A 24,472-nucleotide genomic window follows, 5' to 3' on the forward strand; every position below is an offset into this window, starting at 1 on the left:
AAATACCAAAAAGTGTAGACATTTTATAAAGTATTATGTCTTGGATTGATTGATTAAGGAATTGATTGATTGAATCATTCAATTAGAGGTACAGGTGTACCTGTGCGATGGTCCTGTCTGGGCACCAGGAGCGTATGAGCAGCAGGCGGTGGAAACAGTCCAGGGTCTGGTCATAGGCATTAGGGATCCCCTCCTCCTCAGGGGCCTCCTTATCAAACCATGCCTTCCACTGCTTCTCATTACGACAGATCTGGACACACACAGACACACACACAGCTCAGTTCAATGCCATATTTGACAGAGCTCAGAGGAGTAAAAGGAGCACTGTCATCACAGAGGAGCATTACAATGAATAGGGTTGTTTACTGTGGTGGGGGGGGGGGGGGGGGGGGCATGAAACAGACTTATTGAGGGAGGGTATTAGTGTGACAACATGAAGTAGCAGTGTAAGAAAACACTGCATGGGGAACACACCTGATCAAGGATATCAGAGAACTGCCACAGTTTGCTGAGCTCAACCAGATTGAGCCAAGTCATGTCTAAGATCCACTTGGCAGGCTTATGGGGGCAAGCCTTCAGATCCAGAGAGGCACCTCCTGCATAGGACAGATAGAGGAGGTTCCTTCCAAGTCAATGGTCTGTGAGCAATGAACAACATTTTGGTATTCAAAAATTTCAGCAATGACTGAATTAACTGTGGACTACAGATTGGTGGAATGAATTGGAGGATGGAGTTTGTTTCCCACCTTTAATGAGGGTGAGGAACTCATCGTGTTTCACACGGTTACTCTGCATGTCGATCTTCAGCGTCAGCAGGAGGGTAAACAGGAATTTGTGCTCCTCATACAGACCCCTGGCTGCGTACTTGTGCACCTCGAAGGTCATGTGCTCAATGATGTTCGCTATTCGCTTGCTGGTAATTGGACTTTTGATTGATCTGTTCAGAGAAGGCATATTGTGGTGGTTATTATGTTAACATTCAAATATAACTGTTGCTATGGTTTCAGATATTATACTTCAAGAATCAGACGACTCCTACAACTACACAAAATACTTTGCAAAACCACAAATCCCCCAGTGTAACTTATCAATTCACAAATCATTGATTATATATTCATTCAATTCAATGGTTACACAAAATGACTGAACCACTGAGGACTAATAATTAAAATGAAATACATAAATACAAATGTATGGTATTCTGTATAAGAAAAGGTGTATTACTACTGTACCTGGCCAGAGAGAGGTCAAAGATTCCCAAGAACTGTCGTAGTGACGTTTGGTACATGACGTTAACCATGGACATCTCAGTGATGAGGAAGTATAGGATGCTGCCTCTGGTGGCCACTGTAGCAGCACAATAACACACAACAGGCCGACAGTGAGTGACAGACAACGTTCATTCTATATTATCATACATCCAACTCTGCTCAAACAAACTTGCCACTTGAAAAGTGTGAGGAATAGATTGCTCCTGAAGAACAGTCAACACAAGGTGGTGCCAGTTGCTATCCACCAGAGCACTGTGATTGGTTAGGGTTAACCCTTACCCTAAAACAAACTGGTACAGTACAACCCACCCAACTCACCAGGTCTGTACCGAGAATAACTCTACCCTAACCACAGTACAACCAACTCACCAGGTCTGTACCGAGAATAACTCTACCCTAACCACAGTACAACCAACTCACCAGGTCTGTACCGAGAATAACTCTACCCTAACCACAGTACAACCAACTCACCAGGTCTGTACCGAGAATAATTCTACCCTAACCACAGTACAACCAACTCACCAGGTCTGTACCGAGAATAACTCTACCCTAACCACAGTACAACCAACTCACCAGGTCTGTACCGAGAATAATTCTACCCTAACCACAGTACAACCAACTCACCAGGTCTGTACCGAGAATAATTCTACCCTAACCACAGTACAACCAACTCACCAGTTCTGTACTGAGAATAACTCTACCCTAACCACAGTACAACCAACTCACCAGGTCTGTACCGAGAATAACTCTACCCTAACCACAGTACAACCAACTCACCAGGTCTGTGCCGAGAATAATTCTACCCTAACCACACTACAACCAACTCACCAGGTCTGTGCCGAGAATAATTCTACCCTAACCACAGTACAACCAACTCACCAGGTCTCTGCCGAGAATAACTCTACCCTAACCACAGTACAACCAACTCACCAGGTCTGTACCGAGAATAACTCTACCCTAACCACAGTACAACCAACTCACCAGGTCTGTACCGAGAATAACTCTACCCTAACCACAGTACAACCAACTCACCAGGTCTGTACCGAGAATAATTCTACCCTAACCACAGTACAACCAACTCACCAGGTCTGTACCGAGAATAATTCTACCCTAACCACAGTACAACCAACTCACCAGGTCTGTACCAAGAATAACTCTACCCTAACCACAGTACAACCAACTCACCAGGTCTGTACTCCTCTCTAGCAGTGTTGATCTGGATCTCGGTCTCGGCTGCAATCTGTAGTTTCTGTGTGACGTCCTCGGCGGTGCGCTTGGTGTTGCCCAGGACGATGATGAGGCTCTCGTCGTCCACCAGGGAACCCTGGGTAGAGGTCAGACGATACAGCAGGTTGTCCTCCAGCTCTTTCATCTTCCTCTTGTTGGCCGTTACATCTTCCAGCAGGTCTGTGCGCTCCTTCTCCAACTCCTAGATATAACAGGGATAGATAAGAACACTGTTCAGACACTAATGTTCTTGTTGGCCGTCACGTCCTCCAGCAGGTCCGTACGCTCCTTCTCCAACAGGCAGAAACACCGGTCAGACACAGCTCAGAACAGCACAGTTCAGACCAACAACAAGACAGACATTGATTTTTCAGGTCATATGAACACTTCTCTACATACAGACCTGGCTGGGTTCATGCACTGTGCTCATGTGATTCAGTGCATTTCAAAATGGGTGGTCACGGTCACTATGTACAATTCTAATAAAGGCTCACTATTAAATAACTAGAACAAAATGACCTTTTGTTGATACATTCAAATGTTTTTCTCCATGATTTCATAAGCATATGATTGGACGTGGTTCCTGACCTGTTTCTCAGTGAGGATGACCCGTCCCAGCAACTGGTCCTCCAGACCCCTCATGGTGACAGTGAAGTCTATGATGGAGGTGCGGGCGCTGATCTCTGGGGTGTATGCTGGGTTGGGGAGCTTAGTGGTCACATAAAGACGGAACCCCCTCATCACATCCACCTCCTTGTCTCCCACTTTCACCTGGTGCAGGAAAAGAGAAAGTCAATGTGGTTCAAGGCCATGTTTAGTTGCCAAATGTTCTTGAACGTTGCAGATAGAAATGCCATGAATAGAGCTGATGTGATTCCTTATTCTACATGTCAGAGAGGCATCTTTGATCTACGTAGCCTATTTCTATCCAAACTTTCCAAAACGTTCAATCCTGCTGAACAGGATTATGACATATTTTCCTGATGTCGTTTGCAACCAGAATAACATACCAAGCTAATTTTTGCCCGCAGTGACTGTTATAAGGGTAAATAAAACACATAGGCCACATGAATGTTGAGAGCTTGGGACTATAAGGTTCTATCTGCAAAAATATGATTCTGAGGTAATTGGCTTTAACGTTCTGAAGCCTCATTGGTTTGAATTGTGTCAGCTGTGTATTCTTTTGAACTTAACAACATATGAATTGGGGTATTTAGAGTACTATATAGGTAGAGAACATAGAACCGAACAAGGTTATGTCAATAACTCAATTTTGACAAATTATGCTCTCGATGTATTAGATTAGAGAGAATAGCCCCAGAGATAATAACCCCATTATTATAATGTGTTTCATGTGATAATTGACAATGTGGTTAGGATAATAGTACATACCTTATAAGTGGAGCCCGTCTTGATGAAGTTTTTCTCCAGTACATTGTCCAGTGCCGGGTCCAGCTCCTCCCCTACGTCCTCGATCAGTAGGGGGCGCCCCAGAGACAGGCTGTCCTCCAGGTGGTTCCTAAAGTACTTGTGGTTCAGGGAGGTGATCTGGGAACCACAAAAATGTCTCATTACTGACACAGCATTACACAGAGTTTCTTGACCAAGAAGGAAGATCTGACAGATCCAAAGGTTAGTTAAGCCTAAGATTAGTGTAACCGCTGTTCGGAAACATACAAAATCTATCGGCTGGACAATGGGAGGCCATAGTTATGGGAGAGAAGGAGGACAATAGTGTGAAAATGAATGCAGCCCAACCTGCAGCTCGTTCCTGGATTCTTTATTTTTTATCCAGATCTTGCCCTGGGTCTGAGGGTCTATGAGGAGAGGGAAGCGTGAGGCCTTGGTGATGATGATCCCGTTCTGGATGGAAAGGTCATCGTTGGGCAGGCCCTGAAGGTTCCACTCGCTGACCGTGGGCGCGTCGATCAGCATCTCGGTCAGGTTGAGGTTGTTCCCGAACGGGATGCGTCTGGTCTTCATCTCCCTCTGCCAGTCAGTCAGGAGAAGGTTCCGGAACTCCTGGTTGAAGGGGCCGGAGTAGGACAGAAAGGCCGTGGCCAATAAGACGTCACCTGAACCAGGAAGTAAGCACACATTGGTTGGTTCACGCCTCCATCCTACTGTATAGCATAACTACAGATAAAATACTAATACACATTGAAAAATATGGTACAGTAGCAACCGGTTCAGAGCATTTCCCGAAATAAAAAAAAGATGTAGAGAATTGTGGACAATGGACAAAAGGTCATACAAAGTTTTTGGGAAAGTTAGCCCTGTTATTACTGTAAAAAAGGCTGAGAAAAAAGGGTTGAATGAACCCACCTACAAGGCGCTTGGTCTGGGCGGCAAACTCTTTGCTCTGCTCTGTCCAGCGCTCCTTCTCTCCAGCCAGACCACTGATGAGGCTAGAGGCTGTCTGCATCTTGTGTCTGCAGCGTTCAGCATCCTCCAACAGAGTCTGAGAGAGAGGCAGAGAGAGAGAGAGAGAATATATGTTTTTAACATAATATTTTTATTTATTTTTTAATGTAAGACAATGAGAAGAGAGGTGTTCAGTACCTGTTTCTCCATCATGGCCTTCTCATACTCTGCTTGCACCACATCCAGCTCTGCCTGCTTGTCATCCAGCTCTGCCTGGGCCGTCTGCAGGTCCATGTTGGCTATGGCCAGCCGGTTCTGCTGCACTGCCAGGTTTGCCTAAGAGGGAAGAACAGTATCAAATATTAACTGGACACAAAATGTACTGGAAACAACAAATAAATTAGCAAGTTTGTGGTACACATGTCAAAGGTTATCAGAGACGCGGGTGGTGTTACACAATGGAGCGATTTGACCAAGTTCGTGAAATACCCCTGAAATTGATTTAGCCTGTGGTTGCCTGGGATAGACCCACCTTTAATGGGAGCACCTCCTTGTTGATGGAGAAGAAGGAGGCCATGGCTTTGGTCCAGGAGGCCAGACCGGCCACGTTTCCACACACGCGCTTGGCCGTCTCCAGGGTGTAGTCTGGCATGTCAAAGTAAGGCAGCAGTAGTTCCACCATCTCCTCATTGATACTGTCTTTGGGGAATTGCTGTTAGAGAGAGACAACAGAGCCTGAGCTCTCAAAGCAAGCTGCCATTGCATCACCACTGACGTTGATTTCCTGGTCATATATCCCTGTAGTATAGTGTCTATAGTGTAGTATGTTACTGTCGAAATGCACAGTGTAGTCTGGTTACAGTGTTTAGATGTCGTACCTGCACACTGTAATACTTAATTTGCTTATCTAAGTAATACTACTTAGATGCTGGCCATCTGTTTCCTACCTGCAGACTGCCCAGGAAGTTCCCAGCAGTCATGAGTTTGAGGGACTCCTGCCAGGAGGGTATGGTGCAGTTCTTCTCCGGGTCGATCTTCACCGTGTTCACCCTCCTCTGGAACAGCAGCAGAACACAGTCCATGATCCTCATGATGAGGTGGGGAGGCCGACCTAGGGTCCGCACTGTGGCGATGTCCGACGGCTTTATGGTCTGATGAATACAGGAGGAAGGAATACAACTACATAAGTAACTGAGGGAACATTCACTAAATATTCTCACCAGATATACAGAGAGAGAACTAGCACGTTGAGCAGGGGTGGGCAATCATTTCAGCTAGAGGGCCGCGTCGGGATTTCAAAATTCAGCGGAGGGCAATTTGCGGCAGTTATTTGGTCCATTATATTTTTTACATACTTTCTATCTAGCTTTCAACATTCAAGAGTGGCCTGAAGTGTTTTTTTATCCCAAGATAATCTATTTTATTTTTTATTTTATTTTAAACCTCCCCTCGGCCAGTATGAATGGGCTCGTATGTTGCCCACCCCTGACGTTGAGGGACAAGAATTGGGTCAAATACATTTGTCAAAACTGATTTTTCCAGGTACAATGGAACCAATGGAATTGTCTTAAAAGTGTAAACTCCAGCTTAATCAAGTGCATCCATGGTCAGAGAGGGCCACACCAAACACAATTGGAGATCTGAACTTGAAGCAATGACTGGGTCTGATGCTACTCAGAAGAACCCCCTTGTCCCCCACTCACCCCCTCTGCCCCCTCCCAACAGACCTGTAGTGCCCCCTCTGCCCCCTCCCAACAGACCTGTAGTGCACCCTCAGCCTCCTCCAGGGCTGGCTTGGCAGCCTCCAGCTTCTCCTCAGCGAAGGCCTTGTCAGCAGAGATGCTGTCCACTATGGCCTGGGCCTTATCCTTGACCTTCTGGACCTCCACCTTGACCTTCTCTGCTGCCTGGGCCTTCACTGTCACCACCTTCAACACCTGAGACACAACAAACCATCACAAGAGAGACAGGAAGAGAGGTGCATCTTTTGGTTTGCATAAAGCAACTTTATTTTTTTAACTTTTCCAAAGTGTGGAGTTATTGTGTCGTTATACACTGAATAAAAATATAAACGCAACATGAATAGTGTTGGTCCCATGTTTTATGATCTGAAATAAAAAATATCCTACATTTTCCAGCTTTATTTCTCTCAAATTTTGTGCACAAATTTGTTTACATCCCTGTTAGTGAGCATTTGTCCTTTGCCAAGATAATCCATCCACCTGACAGGTGCGGCATATCAAGAAGCTGATTAAACAGCATGATCCTTACACAGGTGCACCTTGTGCTGGGGACAATAAAAGGAAACTTTAAAATGTGCAGTTTTGTCACACAATACAATGCCACCAATGTCTCAAGTTTTGAGGGAGTGTGCAACTTGCATGCTGACTGCAGGAATGTTCACCAGAGCTGTTGCCAAATAATTTAATGTTAATTTCTCTACCATAAACTGCCTCCAATGTCGTTTTAGAGAATTTGGTGGTACGTCCAACCGGCCTCACAATCGCAGACCACGTGTAACCACACCAGCCCAGGACCTCCATATCCAGCTTCTTCACCTGCGGGATCGTCTGAGGGGGTGGAGGGGGGTTGCTGAGGAGTATTTCTGTCTGTAATAAAGCCCTTTTGTGGGGAAAAACTAATTCTGATTGGCTGGGCCTGTCTCCCCAGTGGGTGGGCCTGGCTGCCAAGTGGGTGGGCCAATGCCCACCCATGGCTGCACCCTTGCCCAGTCATGTGAAATCGATAGATAAGTAGATAAGGGCCTAAAGATTTCCTTATATGAACTGTCACTCAGTAAAATCTTTGAAATTGTTGCATGGTGCGTTTATATTTTTGTTCAGTATGTGTACACTTCAAAGTTCTGGTATTGGTATTTCGTAAGTCTGTGACTGGGAATTAAGAGATAGAGGACTAACATACACCAAACACACTCACACACACACACACACACACACACACACACACACACACACACACACACACACACACACACCATGTCTGCCTTCTCGTTGGCGATCTGCAGCTCCTTCTCTTTGACCTCCAGCTCTTTGCTGAGTAATGCTACAGACACAGAGGCCTCCTTCAGCTTCTGAAGACCTGTGTTCATCCTGATGGGGAAACAGAATGGGATCAACAATCATTCTATTATACAAGTATACCAGGTAAATTTGGTCTAATCTTTCTTGAACACATATTAATGAGTAAAAGGATGACTGAAAGGCAGAATGCTAAGAGCACAATATAGTATAGTAGACACCATGTATTGGTATATAGAATATAATACTATATAATACTAGTATTCTATTCAATCATGTGATAGACACACGGCATTACAATAGATAAGAAATGCTGTGATAAACAACGATCATTTCTTTAGACCATGGTGTACTGTGAAGCCGTATGTTCCACATAGTAACGAAGAGCATTAAGTAAGTAAGGAAGTACCGTAATTACCTGTGTGCCAGTGTCTGCACCTCGGAGTGCTTCTCCTTATAGATGGTCTTGTATCCCTGGATGAAGGAGAGGTAGGACTTGGGAGTGACGTGTGTGGCGCGGCGGTACCTCTGGAAGTAATCTACACACTTCTCTGCCACGCCGTCCTGGAAGGAGCCCATACACTGCACCACCTCTCCCTTCACCACGGTCGAACAGTCGATGTCATAGGTGGACAGGAAGTGCTCTGACACTGGAGAGTAAACAGATTGGAGATTGAAGCAAATCACTATTAAAGTGTGCAGTATAGATTTATACTGTATGTGCGCATACACAGAGACGAAAACACATGCATATACACAAACGGACACACACACACACCTGCGATCAGAGCATCTTTGGGCCAGCGGCTGAACCAGTCCATGGTGCAGCCGGAGATGAGGGCAGGGAACTTCAGGGCTCTGTTCCGGAACTTTTCCCCCACGGGAGAGAAGCAGAGAACCACGTGAAGGTTCTGTCTGACCCTGCTCATAAAGTAGTCATGGAGGTTCTCATTGGTCGGTGGTCGCCGAGGAAACTCTCTTTTCATGACTGGTATGAGGTCACTGATGATCTCGTCAATTTCATCTCGAGCGAACAAGTTTGATACCTGAAAAAAACAGCACAATATACAGTGGGGAAAAAAGTATTTAGTCAGCCACCAATTGTGCACGTTCTCCCACTTAAAAAGATGAGAGAGGCCTGTAATTTTCATCATAGGTACACGTCAACTATGACAGACAAAATGAGGGAAAAAATCCCGAAAATCACATTGTAGGATTTTTAATGAATTTATTTGCAAATTATGGTGGAAAATAAGTATTTGGTCAATAACAAAAGTTTCTCAATACTTTGTTATATACCCTTTGTTGGCAATGACACAGGTCAAACGTTTTCTGTAAGTCTTCACAAGGTTTTCACACACTGTTGCTGGTATTTTGGCCCATTCCTCCATGCAGATCTCCTCTAGAGCAGTGATGTTTTGGGGCTGTCGCTGGGCAACACGGACTTTCAACTCCCTCCAAAGATTTTCTATGGGGTTGAGATCTGGAGACTGGCTAGGCCACTCCAGGACCTTGAAATGCTTCTTACGAAGCCACTCCTTCGTTGCCCGGGCGGTGTGTTTGGGATCATTGTCATGCTGAAAGACCCAGCCACGTTTCATCTTCAATGCCCTTGCTGATGGAAGGAGGTTTTCACTCAAAATCTCACGATACATGGCCCCATTCATTCTTTCCTTTACACGGATCAGTCGTCCTGGTCCCTTTGCAGAAAAACAGCCCCAAAGCATGATGTTTCCACCCCCATGCTTCACAGTAGGTATGGTGTTCTTTGGATGCAACTCAGCATTCTTTGTCCTCCAAACACGACGAGTTGAGTTTTTACCAAAAAGTTATATTTTGGTTTCATCTGACCATATGACATTCTCCCAATCCTCTTCTGGATCATCCAAATGCACTCTGGCAAACTTCAGACGGGCCTGGACATGTACTGGCTTAAGCAGGGGGACACGTCTGGCACTGCAGGATTTGAGTCCCTGGCGGCGTAGTGTGTTACTGATGGTAGGCTTTGTTACTTTGGTCCCAGCTCTCTGCAGGTCATTCACTAGGTCCCCCCGTGTGGTTCTGGGATTTTTGCTCACCGTTCTTGTGATCATTTTGACCCCACGGGGTGAGATCTTGCGTGGAGCCCCAGATCGAGGGAGATTATCAGTGGTCTTGTATGTCTTCCATTTCCTAATAATTGCTCCCACAGTTGATTTCTTCAAACCAAGCTGCTTACCTATTGCAGATTCAGTCTTCCCAGCCTGGTGCAGGTCTACAATTTTGTTTCTGGTGTCCTTTGACAGCTCTTTGGTCTTGGCCATAGTGGAGTTTGGAGTGTGACTGTTTGAGGTTGTGGACAGGTGTCTTTTATACTGATAACAAGTTGAAACAGGTGCCATTAATACAGGTAACGAGTGGAGGACAGAGGAGCCTCTTAAAGAAGAAGTTACAGGTCTGTGAGAGCCAGAAATCTTGCTTGTTTGTAGGTGACCAAATACTTATTTTCCACCATCATTTGCAAATAAATTCATAATAAATCCTACAATGTGATTTTCTGGATTTTTTTCCCTCAATTTGTCTGTCATAGTTGACGTGTACCTATGATGAAAATTACAGGCCTCTCTCATCTTTTTAAGTGGGAGAACTTGCACAATTGGTGGCTGACTAAATACTTTTTTTCCCCACTGTATAACAACAGTTATCCAAGTTATAATGTACAAGAATTGTTTCTCTCAAACACAGATTGACACAACTTCTTGAAAATGCTCGAATGCTTTATGTGTGCCCTCTATGTGTGTGTGTGCATGTGATCAATGTGAGTCCTGACCTCTCCAGACGATAGCACATTATTCATGTACTCCAGGAAAGACTCGTCCTTGATCTCGTTATCAGTGAAGATGAAGCTGATGCCTTTTCCCTGCTGGCCTGCTGTCCTGTACAGACCCTTCAGATCCTCCATCAGGTTAGCAGTGTTGTACGAACTGAGGACAGAACACAGGGTTGTTACAGGTGATAGTGAAGGTGTGAAAATAGTGAAGGATAGGGGACGTGAGGAATCGAGGAAAGACAAATTTGCAGAGTCACTGTGCATCTACAGGAGGAAAACAGAACTGCATGGCCACGTTCAATACATTACAAATGCCTGTTACAGTTGTAAAGGGACTGTATGAGACTGTGTGTCTGTTCCAATACCCTTCCTAGCATACTACTTAGTATGCAGTATGTAGTAGTATGCTAGTATAGACATTGGAGGGTGTGTCTGTACCGTGTTAGTGTGATCTGAAAGGTCTTGTATCCGGCGATGAAGGAAGCCAGTTTAGTCAGGCTCTGCTTGCCTGATCCCCCAACTCCTACCAGAAGGGCATTCCCTCTGGGCGTGCGGATGATCCTGGAGACCTACAGACAGACAGACAGACAGGTGGAGTGTTGGAGTGGGAGTGACTCCTTCCTTTTCTGTTTTCAATAGAAGCAATTCTTATATCAAGTGATCTGATGCGTACACTCATTGGTGACTGACTTTAAGATAGCTGTCACGACTTCCGCCGAAGTTGGTGCCTCTCCTTGTTCGGGCGGCGTTCGGCGGTCGTCGTCACCGGCTTTCTAGCTGCCACTGATCTACGTTTCTTTTTCCATTTGATTTGTCTTGATTGTACACACCTGGTTCCCATTACATTATATTATTTCCCTATTTAACCCTCTGGTTCCCACATGGTTTTGTGCGTGTTTGTTCTTTGTTTTGTGTCTAAGACTTATGTGAGCTGGAGTGTTTTCCCTGCGTGGAAATTAGTGTTGGTTACTTTATCGAGTAAAGTACGTTGTTTACTCAGTTCTGTGTCCTGCGCCTGACTCCGTCCTACCGCTGCACATTGACACTTTACAGAAACACACACCATATATGGAGTCAGCAGGTGCATCCAGTCCTCCGGTACCCGTGGAGGAGCGCGTCCAGCAGCACACGACGATGCTCCAGAATCTTGGCACAGACCATGTTGCAGACCATGGAGCGATGGGAGAAAGGGTTTTTTCCCACAACCCCATCAACTTCAGATCAACCCACACCGATGTCCACCCCTCCGTCACCTGGACCCAGTGGGATTCGGCTCTCGCTCCCGAGGGCATATGATGGGACGGCTGCTGGGTGCCAGGGGTTCCTGCTCCAGGTGGAGCTCTACCTGGCGACCATCCACCCGGCTCCCTCGGGATACGAGAGCGTGTCTGCCCTCATCTCCTGTCTGTCTGGGAGAGCGCTTGAGTGGGCCAACGCCGAATGGGGAGGAATAGACGCAGCGTTGGTTCGCTATGAGGATTTCACCCTTCCCCTGTCTTCGATCATCCACCTGAGGAGAGAGCGGCGGGGGAACGCTTGTTCCACCTCAGACAGGGGAAGAGGAGCGCACAGGACTTCGCACTGGACTTCAGGACCTTGGCTGCCAGCGCGGGATGGAATGAGAGGGCCCTGATCGACCATTACCGGTGTAGTCTACGTGAGGACGTTCGTCGGGTGCTGGCATGCAGGGACACCACCCTTACCATCGACCAGCTGGTGGATTTATCTATTCGGCTGGATAACCTGTTGGCCACCCGTGGACGTCCGGGTCAGGGTCCGTCCATTCCATCCCCCAGCACCTCCGACCCTACCCCTATGGAGCTCGGAGGTGCTGCTCTAAGGGTGACCGGAGGGGGGGACGTTTCCTGCACCAACTGTGGCCGCAGAGGGCACACTGCTGGTCGGTGCTGGGGAGGTTCCCGAAGGAGTCGAGGCAGCAGGCAGGGCACTGGTGGATCATCCCAGGTGAGTAGGCACCCGACTCACCCAGAGCTCCCTGTTGCGCACATGTGTGTATGCATAGAATTTCCTGAGTTTTCCCCGCATTCCCAGCATAAGGCACTAGTAGATTCAGGCGCAGCTGGGAACTTTATGGACCGTTTATTTGCACATAGATTAGGGATCCCTATTGTTCCTGTTGATGTGCCCTTCCCTGTACATGCCTTAGATAGTCATCCTCTAGGATTGGTCCTGATTAGGGAGGTCACAGCTCCACCATGTATGAAAACGCAGGAGGGTCATGAGGAGAGAATTAGTCTCTTCCTGATCGATTCTCCTGCGTTTCCTGTGGTGTTGGGGTTTCCCTGGTTGGCCTCTCATGACCCCACTATTTCGTGGCAACAGAGGGCTCTCAAGGGATGGTCACGTCAGTGCTCAGGGAGGTGTGTAGGTGTTTCCATAGGTGCAACTATGGTGGAGAATCCAAACCATACCGAGAGTAATGGGCAGGTGGAGAGAGTTAACCAGGATGTGGGTAGGTTTCTGCGGTCCTATTGCCAGGACCGGCTGGGGGAGGGGCGGCTTTCATCCCCTGGGCAGAGATGGCCCAAAACTCCCTCCACCACTCCTCCACTAACATGTCTCCGTTTCAGTGTGTACTAGGGTATCAGCCGGTCCTGGCACTGTGGCATCAGAGCCAGATCGAGGCACCTGCGGTGGATGAATGGTTTCGGCGCTCGGAGGAGACATGGGACGCTGCCCATGTGCGCCTGCAACGGGCCATCAGGTGACAGAAGGCGAGTGCCGACCGCCACCGCAGTGAGGCCCTGGTGTATGCACCGGGGGACCGGGTCTGGCTCTCGACCCGAAACCTGCCCCTTCGCCTGCCCTGCCGGAAGCTGGGTCCGCGGTTTGTGGGGCCATTTAAAGTCCTGAGGAGACAGAACGAGGTATGCTATAGGTTACAGCTCCCCCCTGATTACCGTATTAACCCCTCGTTCCATGTGTCTCTCCTCAGGCCGGTGGTGGCAGGTCTGCTCCCGCAGTCTGAGGTGCGGGAGGTTCCTCCGCCCCCTCTGGACATCGAGGGGGTCCCGGCGTATACTGTACGAGCCATCATGGACTCAAGGCGTCAGGCGAGGGGCCTTCAGTACCTCGTGGAGTGGAAGGGGTACGGTCCGGGTCGTCCCCGAGGCCGGTGTCGGCGCGCTGCTGGAGCCGCGCGTCAAGGGGGGGGGTACTGTCACAACTTCCGCCGAAGTTAGTGCCTCTCCTTGTTCGGGCGGCGTTCGGCGGTCGTCGTCACCGGCTTTCTAGCTGCCACCGATCTACGTTTCTTTTTCCATTTGTTTTGTCTTGATTGTACACACCTGGTTCCCATTACATTATATTATTTCCCTATTTAACCCTCTGGTTCCCACATGGTTTTGTGCGTGTTTGTTCTTTGTTTTGTGTCTAAGACTTATGTGAGCTGGTGTGTTTTCCCTGCGTGGAAATTAGTGTTGGTTACTTTATCGAGTAAAGTACGTCGTTTACTCAGTTCTGTGTCCTGCGCCTGACTCCGTCCTACCGCTGCACATTGACACTTGACAATAGCTAAGCCTTTCAAAAGCTTCCAATGGGAATGTTTAGTAATATTTTCTATGAAGACCCTCATTGTAATGTGATATAAGCATGTTTATAATACCTTATGATCTATACACGATGCACTATAATTCATGACAAAGGTGGTAATAATTGCTCATAAACACCTATAACTACAAGTGAGCATAATGACAGTTTCCCTCTACCTTGACCAGGTGTATCATAGCATCTCTGAAGAACACCATGTCCATGCCAGCTCCTCTGATGCTATCGTTGTACTGGTCAAGGAACATGTTGAGCCTGTCCATCAGGCTCTCAAGCGACTCGATGGGCTCATACACCTTGGGCATCTCAAAGTCTGTATCCTCTGGCTCCTCACCTGGTGGGAAAAATGTAGTCATTTTTAATGCCAGATTATCCCATTCAAATGATCCAACTCTCTGCTAGCACATAGCTAGTTTGCTTGATTTGGCAATATTGAAGCAATATTTTGTATTTATTATAGTATATATATATATATATTAATTTAATATAATAACCTGAAATTCTGCTTTAAACTGCAATATATACAACATAATAATAAACCTTAACACACCATCTTAGAATGTACTGTTTGAATCCTTAATACATGGTAGAAAAATACAGCACATATTTAATATAGACAATAAGGGTTAAAAAACTGCAAATGACTTATCTCATGCAGGATCATGCGATAGATAGTGTATGCATGTGAAGGGGCTATACAGTACCTGGTGCTTTGGCTATACCTGTAGCTTCAGGAGCATCTCTCAGGAAGTCAACAAAGTAGCCGTCTACCCCGAAGTCGACCACAGCCCTCTCTTCCTCTCCTAGCTCCTCCTCTACTAGCTTGGCCAGGGCCCTGTCGAACCAGGCTACATCTTCTGGCATGGTGAACCGGTCCGCGATCACACGCTTACACTCATGCTTCCACAGCTGAAGCAACACCTACAGCATACAGGGTCAAAATAAAACAACATTTGTCTCATGGAAATGTTAAGTCTACATTCACAGAACAACTGCTGATTAAATGTCTCGAATCTTACTGTAATTTAGGACAGAAGCCATAGCTATTTTTCTCAGTTCATTCAGACCTTTGGATCCAGTGAGTAACCTTTTGATATTTATTCCTCTAGTTGTATTGGATTGATTGATTATGTTTATTGTCTTTCAAGAGGAAATTCAGTCACACTTTATTTGGATAGTCCAGATAGTCCATCTGTAGAGCATGTCATACTATCAACAAACTATGTGTTGATAAGCAACTGTTTTCTAAGATTACAGTTAGATTTAGGTTTAGAATAAGGGTTAGGGTAAGGGTTAAGGTTAGGGTTAGTTGATAGTTAGTTTAAATGTTACTGATAGTCTGTAGAGAATCTACAGATAGAATACCCAAATAAAGTTTTACTGGAACGTTTGAATGGACTCACAGTAAGAGAGTTGACCACCTCAGCGGTTGGGTTGAGCATGCCCTGCCAGACTCTGGACAAGTCTCTGAGGTTGAAGATGTAGTGGAACTTGGCCGGAGTGGGCAGCATCTTGACCTTGGTCATCTGCCACAGCCGACGGGTCAGCGGCACCAGCTTGGCCACAGTTCCACGCACCTCTTCTGTGAAGCCTCGCCTGGCACAGTAGTGTCCTGTCCCGATGACTCCTGGTCAGGGAAAGGAGTGAGGTGAGGGGAACAGGGGTTGACGACGTGAAGGTGGACGAAGCATTGAGGTAAATAAGTGAAAGAAAATAGTGTTTTTGTTGAGAGCTATAAAATGGTGTAATTATATATGTATATATAGATATATAATATAGTCAAAATGACAAGAAGCCCAGTGTAAATGGATGAGAAGTAGTACAGGTAACTCAAATTACAGGGTATTCAATCATTTTCTTTTTTAAATATGCTAGAGGGGGAGAGGGAAACCCACACTGATCAAGAAGCTAAACCATAGAGTCTCCACACACAGATGCAATTTCAGAGTTTTTAAGGAGCCAAACCCACCAAATATCTTGTCGATGGATGCGTTGGAGGGCAGGGTGCAGTTGAAGATGGAGAACTGCCTCTTCAGTCTCTGGGGGATGTCGTTGCGGCCTCCCCCTGGGTGGATCATCGCTGCCAGGAACTGGATGTCCACAATATTGGTGAACTCCCCCGGCTTCTCCAGATTGAAGAACCCGTTCTGTTCCATCAGCTGGCGGACTATCTCATTGGTGACCTAAAGCGGGGTGAGACAAATTAGGAAATTAGGTAAAAAGGCAGAATAATCTGTACACTCTCGGGTTGCAATTTCATATGGTAAGGTTTCCCAGGAAAACAAATGGGAAAACGTGCACTTTTTTGTCTTTCGCTATGGTGATTTAATGAGTGCTGAGTTTGAGTCCGACCTGATCTCCCCAATCATTGATGACTGGCATGTTGATGTCGTCCACAAAGATGGACATCTTCTTCCCTGCAGGAGGGCCGTAGGTGGTGCCCATCCGCTTGTCCACATAGCTCTCCACAGTCCGCTGGAGAGAAAGAAAGAAAGTGTTTCATCTTTACAGACAGTGAATAAGGGAACAAAATGCACATTTGAAGTATTGTTACTGTAAATAAATGGTGCATAGACCTGAGTATTCAGATAAACTTACTGACAAGTGACTGGAAAACATTTTAATTCATTCACAACTGATCTTAGAAAGTCCTACCCATCTAAAACTTGAAAAGTTAGAGTAAAGAGCAGAAAGTGTGTGGTGTTGTTTTGTAGGTGTAATACCTGGAACATGAGTGGGGTTGTGGCGGAGGAGAAGTTGAGACTCTTGGCCATGTGAGTTTCGGGGTCGTACTTTGACATGTATCCCTTGATGATGACCGTCTTGGCTGTGCCTTGCTCTCCGATCAACAGCACAGCCTGCAACAAAACGAGGAAGGAATTACTCTTGAGGATCTGACCAAGATCACATGGCTAGGGGGTAACTTATCCTCCACTTAGAAGCCAAATTAACAATACTCAGAACAGGATTGCTAATATAGGATCAGTATAGCCTTTTAGATAATAATGAATACGATTATATATACATAGGGGACTTGATCCTAGATCAGCCCTAATACTCTGAGACCCTTTGTGAATACGGACACCCACCTCGCCCTGTTTGGCTATGGTTTGGATGAGGGTTAGAGTAAGGGTTAGGGTTAGGTGGGTTAGGTTTTTGGACTCTCACCTTGCCCTGATTGGCGATGGTCTGGATGAGGAAGTCAGTGCGGACATTGTCCACGTTGGGGACCAGGATGGATCCGTACTCTGGAGTGAGATCTGATGGGTAGACGTACTCCTCTACCCGCGTGTTCCAGTGGACCCACTGACCTGCACACACAGGAGGACATACAATAATAAATCATTGAAAAACAAATAGATGTGAGCATCATGGACACCATCCATGATGTCATCAGATGGAATTTTCACCATCCACGATGTCATCAGCTGGAAATACTAGTTCAGTTCTACGGAATGATTGTCAAATAGATAAATGACCCTTAGTCTGTTAAAAAATGACTACATTTTTCTGATGATAATACCCACCGGAGGGTGAACATATCTTGAAACCCTTTGAAAGCAAGCAGGACTAATGTAATACCAACATCACCTTATAAGGAATGGTAATGAGGTGACCAATAATGTTTGCAAATTGAGATCAGCTATGTGGGTGAATTTAACGCATATTAATGGTTTAACAAGAGATCAGATTACATTTACATTTTCGTCACTTAGCAGACGCTCTTATCCAGAGCGACTTACAAATTGGTGCATTCACCTTATGATAGCCAGTGGGACAACCACTTTACAATATATATAATATATATATATATTATATATATATATATATATATATATATATATATATATATATATATATACAGTGGGGAAAAAAAGTATTTAGTCAGCCACCAATTGTGCAAGTTCTCCCACTTAAAAAGATGAGAGAGGCCTGTAATTTTCATCATAGGTACACGTCAACTATGACAGACAAATTGAGATTTTTTTTCCAGAAAATCACATTGTAGGATTTTTAATGAATTTATTTGCAAATTAAGGTGGAAAATAAGTATTTGGTCACCTACAAACAAGCACGATTTCTAGCTCTCACAGACCTGTAACTTCTTCTTTAAGAGGCTCCTCTGTCCTCCACTCGTTACCTGTATTAATGGCACCTGTTTGAACTTGTTATCAGTATAAAAGACACCTGTCCACAACCTCAAACAGTCACACTCCAAACTCCACTATGGCCAAGACCAAAGAGCTGTCAAAGGACACCAGAAACAAAATTGTAGACCTGCACCAGGCTGGGAAGACTGAATCTGCAATAGGTAAGCAGCTTGGTTTGAAGAAATCAACTGTGGGAGCAATTATTAGGAAATGGAAGACTACAAGACCACTGATAATCTCCCTCGATCTGGGGCTCCACGCAAGATCTCACCCCGTGGGGTCAAAATGATCACAAGAACGGTGAGCAAAAATCCCAGAACCACACGGGGGGACCTAGTGAATGACCTGCAGAGAGCTGGGACCAAAGTAACAAAGCCTACCATCAGTAACACACTACGCCGCCAGGGACTCAAATCCTGCAGTGCCAGACGTGTCCCCCTGCTTAAGCCAGTACATGTCCAGGCCCGTCTGAAGTTTGCTAGAGTGCATTTGGATGATCCAGAAGAGGATTGGGAGAATGTCATATGGTCAGATGAAACCAAAATATAACTTTTTGGTAAAAACTCAACTCGTCGTGTTTGGAGGACAAAGAATGCTGAGTTAAATCCAAAGAACACCATACCTACTGTGAAGCATGGGGGTGGAAACATCATGCTTTGGGGCTGTTTTTCTGCAAAGGGACCAGGACGACTGATCCGTGTAAAGGAAAGAATGAATGGGGCCATGTATCGTGAGATTTTGAGTGAAAACCTCCTTCCATCAGCAAGGGCATTGAAGATGAAATGTGGCTGGGTCTTTCAGCATGACAATGATCCCAAACACACCGCCCGGGCAACGAAGGAGTGGCTTCGTAAGAAGCATTTCAAGGTCCTGGAGTGGCCTAGCCAGTCTCCAGATCTCAACCCCATAGAAAATCTTTGGAGGGAGTTGAAAGTCTGTGTTGCCCAGCGACAGCCCCAAAACATCACTGCTCTAGAGGAGATCTGCATGGAGGAATGGGCCAAAATACCAGCAACAGTGTGTGAAAACCTTGTGAAGACTTACAGAAATCGTTTGACCTGTGTCATTGCCAACAAAGGGTATATAACAAAGTATTGAGAAACTTTTGTTATTGACCAAATTCTTATTTTCCACCATAATTTGCAAATTAATTCATTAAAAATCCTACAATGTGATTTTCGGGATTTTCTTTTCTCATTTTGTCTGTCATAGTTCACGTGTACCTATGATGACAATTACAGGCCTCTCTCATCTTTTTAAGTGGGAGAACTTGCACAATTGGTGGCTGACTAAATACTTTTTCCCCCCACTGTATATATATATATATACAGTGAGGGAAAAAGGTATTTGATCCCCTGCTGATTTTTTACGTTTGCCCACTGACAAAGACATGATCAGTCTATAATTTTAATGGTAGGTTTATTTGAACAGTGAGAGACAGAATAACAACAACAAAAAATACAGAAAAACGCATGTCAAAAATGTTATAAATTGATTTGCATTTTAATGAGGGAAATAAGTATTTGACCCCTCTGCAAAACATGACTTAGTACTTGGTGGCAAAACCCTTTTTGGCAATCACAGAGGTCAGACGTTTCTTGTAGCTGGCCACCAGGTTTGCACACATCTCAGGAGGGATTTTGTTCCACTCCTCTTTGCAGATCTTCTCCAAGTCATTAAGGTTTCGAGGCTGACGTTTGGCAACTCGAACCTTCAGCTCCCTCCACAGATTTTCTATGGGATTAAGGTCTGGAGACTGGCTAGGCCACTCCAGGACCTTAATGTGCTCCTTCTTGAGCCACTCCTTTGTTGCCTTGGCCGTGTGTTTTGGGTCATTGTCATGCTGGAATACCCATCCATGACCCATTTTCAATGCCCTGGCTGAGGGAAGGAGGTTCTCACCCAAGATTTGACGGTACATGGCCACGTCCATCGTACCTTTGATGCGGTGAAGTTGTCCTGTCCCCTTAGCAGAAAAACACCCCCAAAGCATAATGTTTCCACCTCCATGTTTGACGGTGGGGATGGTGTTCTTGGGGTCATAGGCAGCATTCCTCCTCCTCCAAACACGGAGAGTTAAGTTGATGCCAAAGAGCTCGATTTTGGTCTCATCTGACCACAACACTTTCACCCCGTTCTCCTCTGAATCATTCAGATGTTCACTGGCAAACTTCAGACGGCCCTGTATATGTGCTTTCTTGAGCAGGGGGACCTTGCGGGCGCTGCAGGATTTCAGTCCTTCACGGCGTAGTGTGTTACCAATTGTTTTCTTGGTGACTATGGTCCCAGCTGCCTTGAGATCATTGACAAGATCCTCCCGTGTAGTTCTGGGCTGATTCCTCACCGTTCTCATGATCATTGCAACTCCACGAGGTGAGATCTTGCATGGAGCCCCAGGCCGAGGGAGATTGACAGTTATTTTGTGTTTCTTCCATTTGCGAATAATCGCACCAACTGTTGTCACCTTCTCACCAAGCTGCTTGGCGATGGTCTTGTAGCCCATTCCAGCCTTGTGTAGGTCTACAATCTTGTCCCTGACATCCTTGGAGAGCTCTTTGGTCTTGGCCATGGTGGAGAGTTTGGAATCTGATTGATTGATTGCTTCTGTGGACAGGTGTCTTTTATACAGGTAACAAACTGAGATTAGGAGCACTTCCTTTAAGAGTGTGCTCCTAATCTCAGCTCGTTACCTGTATAAAAGACACCTGGGAGCCAGAAATATTTCTGATTGAGAGGGGGTCAAATACTTATTTCCCTCATTAAAATGCAAATCAATTTATAACATTTTTGACATGCGTTTTTCTGGATTTTTGTTGTTGTTATTCTGTCTCTCACTGTTCAAATAAACCTACCATTAAAATTATAGACTGATCATTTCTTTGTCAGTGGGCAAATGTAAAAAATCAGCAGGGGATCAAATACTTTTTTCCCTCACTGTATATATATATATATAAAAAAAAAAATTGGGGGGGTGGGGTAAGGGGGGTAGAATGATTACTTTATCCTATCCCAGGTATTCCTTAAAGAGGTGGGGTTTCAAGTGTCTCCGGAATGTGGTGAGTGACTCCGCTGTCCTGGCGTCGTGAGGGAGCTTATTCCACCATTGGGGTGCCAGGGCAGCGAGCAGTTTTGACTGGGCTGAGCGGGAACTGTGCTTCCGCAGAGGTAGGGGGGCCAGCAGGCCAGAGGTGGATGAACACAATGCCCTCGTTTGGGTGTAGGGACTGATCAGAGCCTGAAGGTACGGAGGTGGACGTGAGAGAACTTGGGAAGGTTGAACAATAATTAAAATAATAATAATTGGTTATTTAGCAGACGCTCTTATCCAGAGCGACTTACAGGAGCAATTAGGGTTAAGTGCCTTGCTCAAGGGCACATCGACAGATTTTTCACCTAGTCGGCTTGGGGATTAGAACCAGCGACCTTTCGGTTACTGGCACAACGCTCTTAACCACTAAGCTACCTGCCGCCCTTATACATTATCAGATGGTGATAATCTGGTTGCAATTGGCCCATGATGTTTATATTTCAATGCACCAACTTTTTAATTGAGCAAGAGCACTGTGAAAGATCAATATGATCTTATGATCTACACTGAACAAAAATATAAATGCAACATGCAACAATTTCAAAGATTTTACTGAGTTACAGTTCATATAAGGAAATCAGTCAATTGAAATAAATTCATTAGGCCCTAATCCATGGATTTCACATGACTGGGAACACAGATATACATATGTTGTTCACAGATACCTTTAAAAAAAAGGGAGGGGCGTGGATCAGAAAACCAGTCAGTATCTGGTGTGACCAGATGCAGCGTGACACATCTCATTCGCATAGAGTTGATCAAGCTGTTGATTGTGGCCTGTGGAATGTTGTCCCACTCCTCTTCAATGGCTGTGCGAAGTTGCTGGCTATTGGCGGGAACTGGAACACGCTGCCGTACATGTCAATTTAAAGCATCCCAAACATGCTCAATGGATGACATGTCTGGTGAGTATGCAGGCCATGGAAGAACTGGGCCATTTTCAGCTTCCAGGAATTATCAAATCAAATTGTATTTGTCACATATGCCGAATACAACAGGTGTAGACCTTAACATGAAATGCTTACTTAAAAGCCCTTAACCAACAATGCAGTTCAAGAAATAGAGTTAAGACAATATTTACTAAATAAACTAAAGTAAAACATAAAATAAAAGTAACACAATAAAATAACAATAACGAGGTTATATACAGGGGGTACCGGTACCGAGTCAATGTGGGTACAGGTTAGTCGAGGTAATTTGTACATGTAGGTAGGGGTAAAGTGACTATGCATAGATAATAAACAACGAGTAGCAGCAGTTTAAAAACAAGGGGGGGGGGGGGTCAATGTAAATAGTCCGGGTGGCCATTTGAATAATTGTTCAGTAGTCTTATGGCTTGGGGGTAGAAGCTGTTAAGGAGCCTTTTGGACCTAGACTTGGCGCTCCGGTACCGCTTGCCGTGCGGTAGCAGAGAGAACAGTCTACAACGACTTGGGTGACTGGAGTCTTTGACAATTTTTTGGACCTTCCTTCTTCTGTTGTGCAAACCCACAGTTTCATCAGCTGTCCGAGTGGCTGGTCTCAGACTCTCTCGCAGGTGAAGAAGCCGGGTGAGGAGGGGCTGGTGTGGTTACACATGGTCTGTGGTTGCGAGGCCGGTTGGACATACTGCCAAATTCTCTAAAATGACGTTGGAGGCGGCTTATGGTAGAGAAATGAACATTCAAATATCTGGCAACAGCTCTGGTGGACATTCCTGCAGTCAGCATGCCAATTGCACGCTCCCTCTAAACTTGAGACATCTGTGGCATTGTGTTGTGTGATAAAACTGCACATTTTAGAGTGACCTTTTATTGTCCACAGCACAAGGTGCACCTGTGTAATGATCATGCTTTTTAATCAGCTTAATGTGCCACACCTGTCAGGTGGATGGATTATCTTGGCAAAGGAGAAATGCTCACTAACATAGAGAGAAATAAGCTTTTTGTGCATGTTTTATTTCAGCTCATGAAAACATGGGACCAACACTTTACATGTTGCCTTTATATTTTTGTTAAGTGTCTCTTCCATAACAGTCCATTATAAGAGGACTGAGTGTGTGTTGTGAGTTTGTGGAGTCTGTCTACTGTACATCTACCCCTCACCGTCTATAGTGACGTGGTAGTCGAACATGGTGTCCTCGCTGTCTGATGGTATATCTGGGAGGTCCAGATGGATGTTGTCGTTGCCACGGAGCCAGCTCTCCATCTTCCTCCTGTCTTCCAGCTCCAGTAAAGCTCCGATGCTCCACATGAGAGCAAACACATAGAGACGCTCCACATGCTGCCTGGACACCTCCCCACCCTGCTCCTGGAACACAACAGTCACTATCAACACAGCATACTGTACCAAAGCCCTTCTACATCTTTATAGCTACTATACTTCATACTTGGCACTCAAATTAATCAGTCACCTAAAGGGAAATTGAAATCCATCCCCACATAGATGCAGAGAGTTATAGTCCAACAGTAATTGAAAATCAGAGTACTTAAGGAATCACAATGACATGATGAATTAAATCAGTTAGGCATTAGAACATTGTAATTTGTTTCTATGAGGAATATGGGGGCAATTCACTCCAACAGTACTCATAGAGCTCAGTGATGTAAGGATATTATCCCTCTTCTGCAGGGTTTTTAATATGGTTGGAGTATGGAGGTTTCAGGTGCCTACCTTGGCGGGGATGAGGCCCTGCAGCATGTTGATGCTCTGCATGATGACGAAGGCCTCCAGCATGTCGATCTTGTACTCCAGACAGTGAACACTGAACCGGTAGAGCTCTGGGAAGGAAGAGGAGAACAACTCTCTCAGCACCTCTCCCTCCTGAGGGGAACGCTTCTTCAGCCAGCCCTGCATGGGGACAAAACACACATGTATACATGTAGACAAAGTTACACCCATGTACACATACACACACACACACACACACAAATATACACACACATAGACAAAGATGCACACACACACATTTTCATCCA

General features: G+C 45.5%; 1 protein-coding gene across 3 annotated transcripts in view; it reads right to left on the reverse strand.

The window, feature by feature from the left end:
• dnah5 (dynein, axonemal, heavy chain 5) overlaps nucleotides 1-24,472 on the reverse strand; it is a gene marked incomplete at its 5' end in the record, with an annotated part of 85,073 nt that overhangs the window by 4,199 nt on the left and 56,402 nt on the right. For all 3 annotated transcript variants that reach the window (XM_084175459.1, XM_084175458.1, XM_084175460.1), the window contains 27 exons: nucleotides 101-250; nucleotides 475-596; nucleotides 747-937; nucleotides 1,233-1,347; nucleotides 2,457-2,700; nucleotides 3,087-3,269; nucleotides 3,891-4,046; nucleotides 4,257-4,573; nucleotides 4,824-4,959; nucleotides 5,061-5,198; nucleotides 5,395-5,574; nucleotides 5,810-6,013; nucleotides 6,623-6,799; nucleotides 7,858-7,972; nucleotides 8,319-8,550; nucleotides 8,679-8,946; nucleotides 10,710-10,863; nucleotides 11,148-11,278; nucleotides 14,438-14,610; nucleotides 14,999-15,197; nucleotides 15,680-15,903; nucleotides 16,246-16,459; nucleotides 16,629-16,751; nucleotides 17,000-17,134; nucleotides 17,445-17,587; nucleotides 23,600-23,804; nucleotides 24,168-24,344. In XM_084175459.1, coding sequence (XP_084031585.1) covers nucleotides 101-250; nucleotides 475-596; nucleotides 747-937; nucleotides 1,233-1,347; nucleotides 2,457-2,700; nucleotides 3,087-3,269; nucleotides 3,891-4,046; nucleotides 4,257-4,573; nucleotides 4,824-4,959; nucleotides 5,061-5,198; nucleotides 5,395-5,574; nucleotides 5,810-6,013; nucleotides 6,623-6,799; nucleotides 7,858-7,972; nucleotides 8,319-8,550; nucleotides 8,679-8,946; nucleotides 10,710-10,863; nucleotides 11,148-11,278; nucleotides 14,438-14,610; nucleotides 14,999-15,197; nucleotides 15,680-15,903; nucleotides 16,246-16,459; nucleotides 16,629-16,751; nucleotides 17,000-17,134; nucleotides 17,445-17,587; nucleotides 23,600-23,804; nucleotides 24,168-24,344 — 4,806 coding nt within the window. The remainder of the gene's footprint in view (nucleotides 1-100; nucleotides 251-474; nucleotides 597-746; nucleotides 938-1,232; nucleotides 1,348-2,456; nucleotides 2,701-3,086; nucleotides 3,270-3,890; nucleotides 4,047-4,256; nucleotides 4,574-4,823; nucleotides 4,960-5,060; nucleotides 5,199-5,394; nucleotides 5,575-5,809; nucleotides 6,014-6,622; nucleotides 6,800-7,857; nucleotides 7,973-8,318; nucleotides 8,551-8,678; nucleotides 8,947-10,709; nucleotides 10,864-11,147; nucleotides 11,279-14,437; nucleotides 14,611-14,998; nucleotides 15,198-15,679; nucleotides 15,904-16,245; nucleotides 16,460-16,628; nucleotides 16,752-16,999; nucleotides 17,135-17,444; nucleotides 17,588-23,599; nucleotides 23,805-24,167; nucleotides 24,345-24,472) is intronic.

This window comes from Coregonus lavaretus, assembly GCF_964263955.1.
Source record: "Coregonus lavaretus genome assembly, chromosome: 13".
Classification (NCBI taxonomy): Eukaryota; Metazoa; Chordata; class Actinopteri; order Salmoniformes; family Salmonidae; genus Coregonus; species Coregonus lavaretus.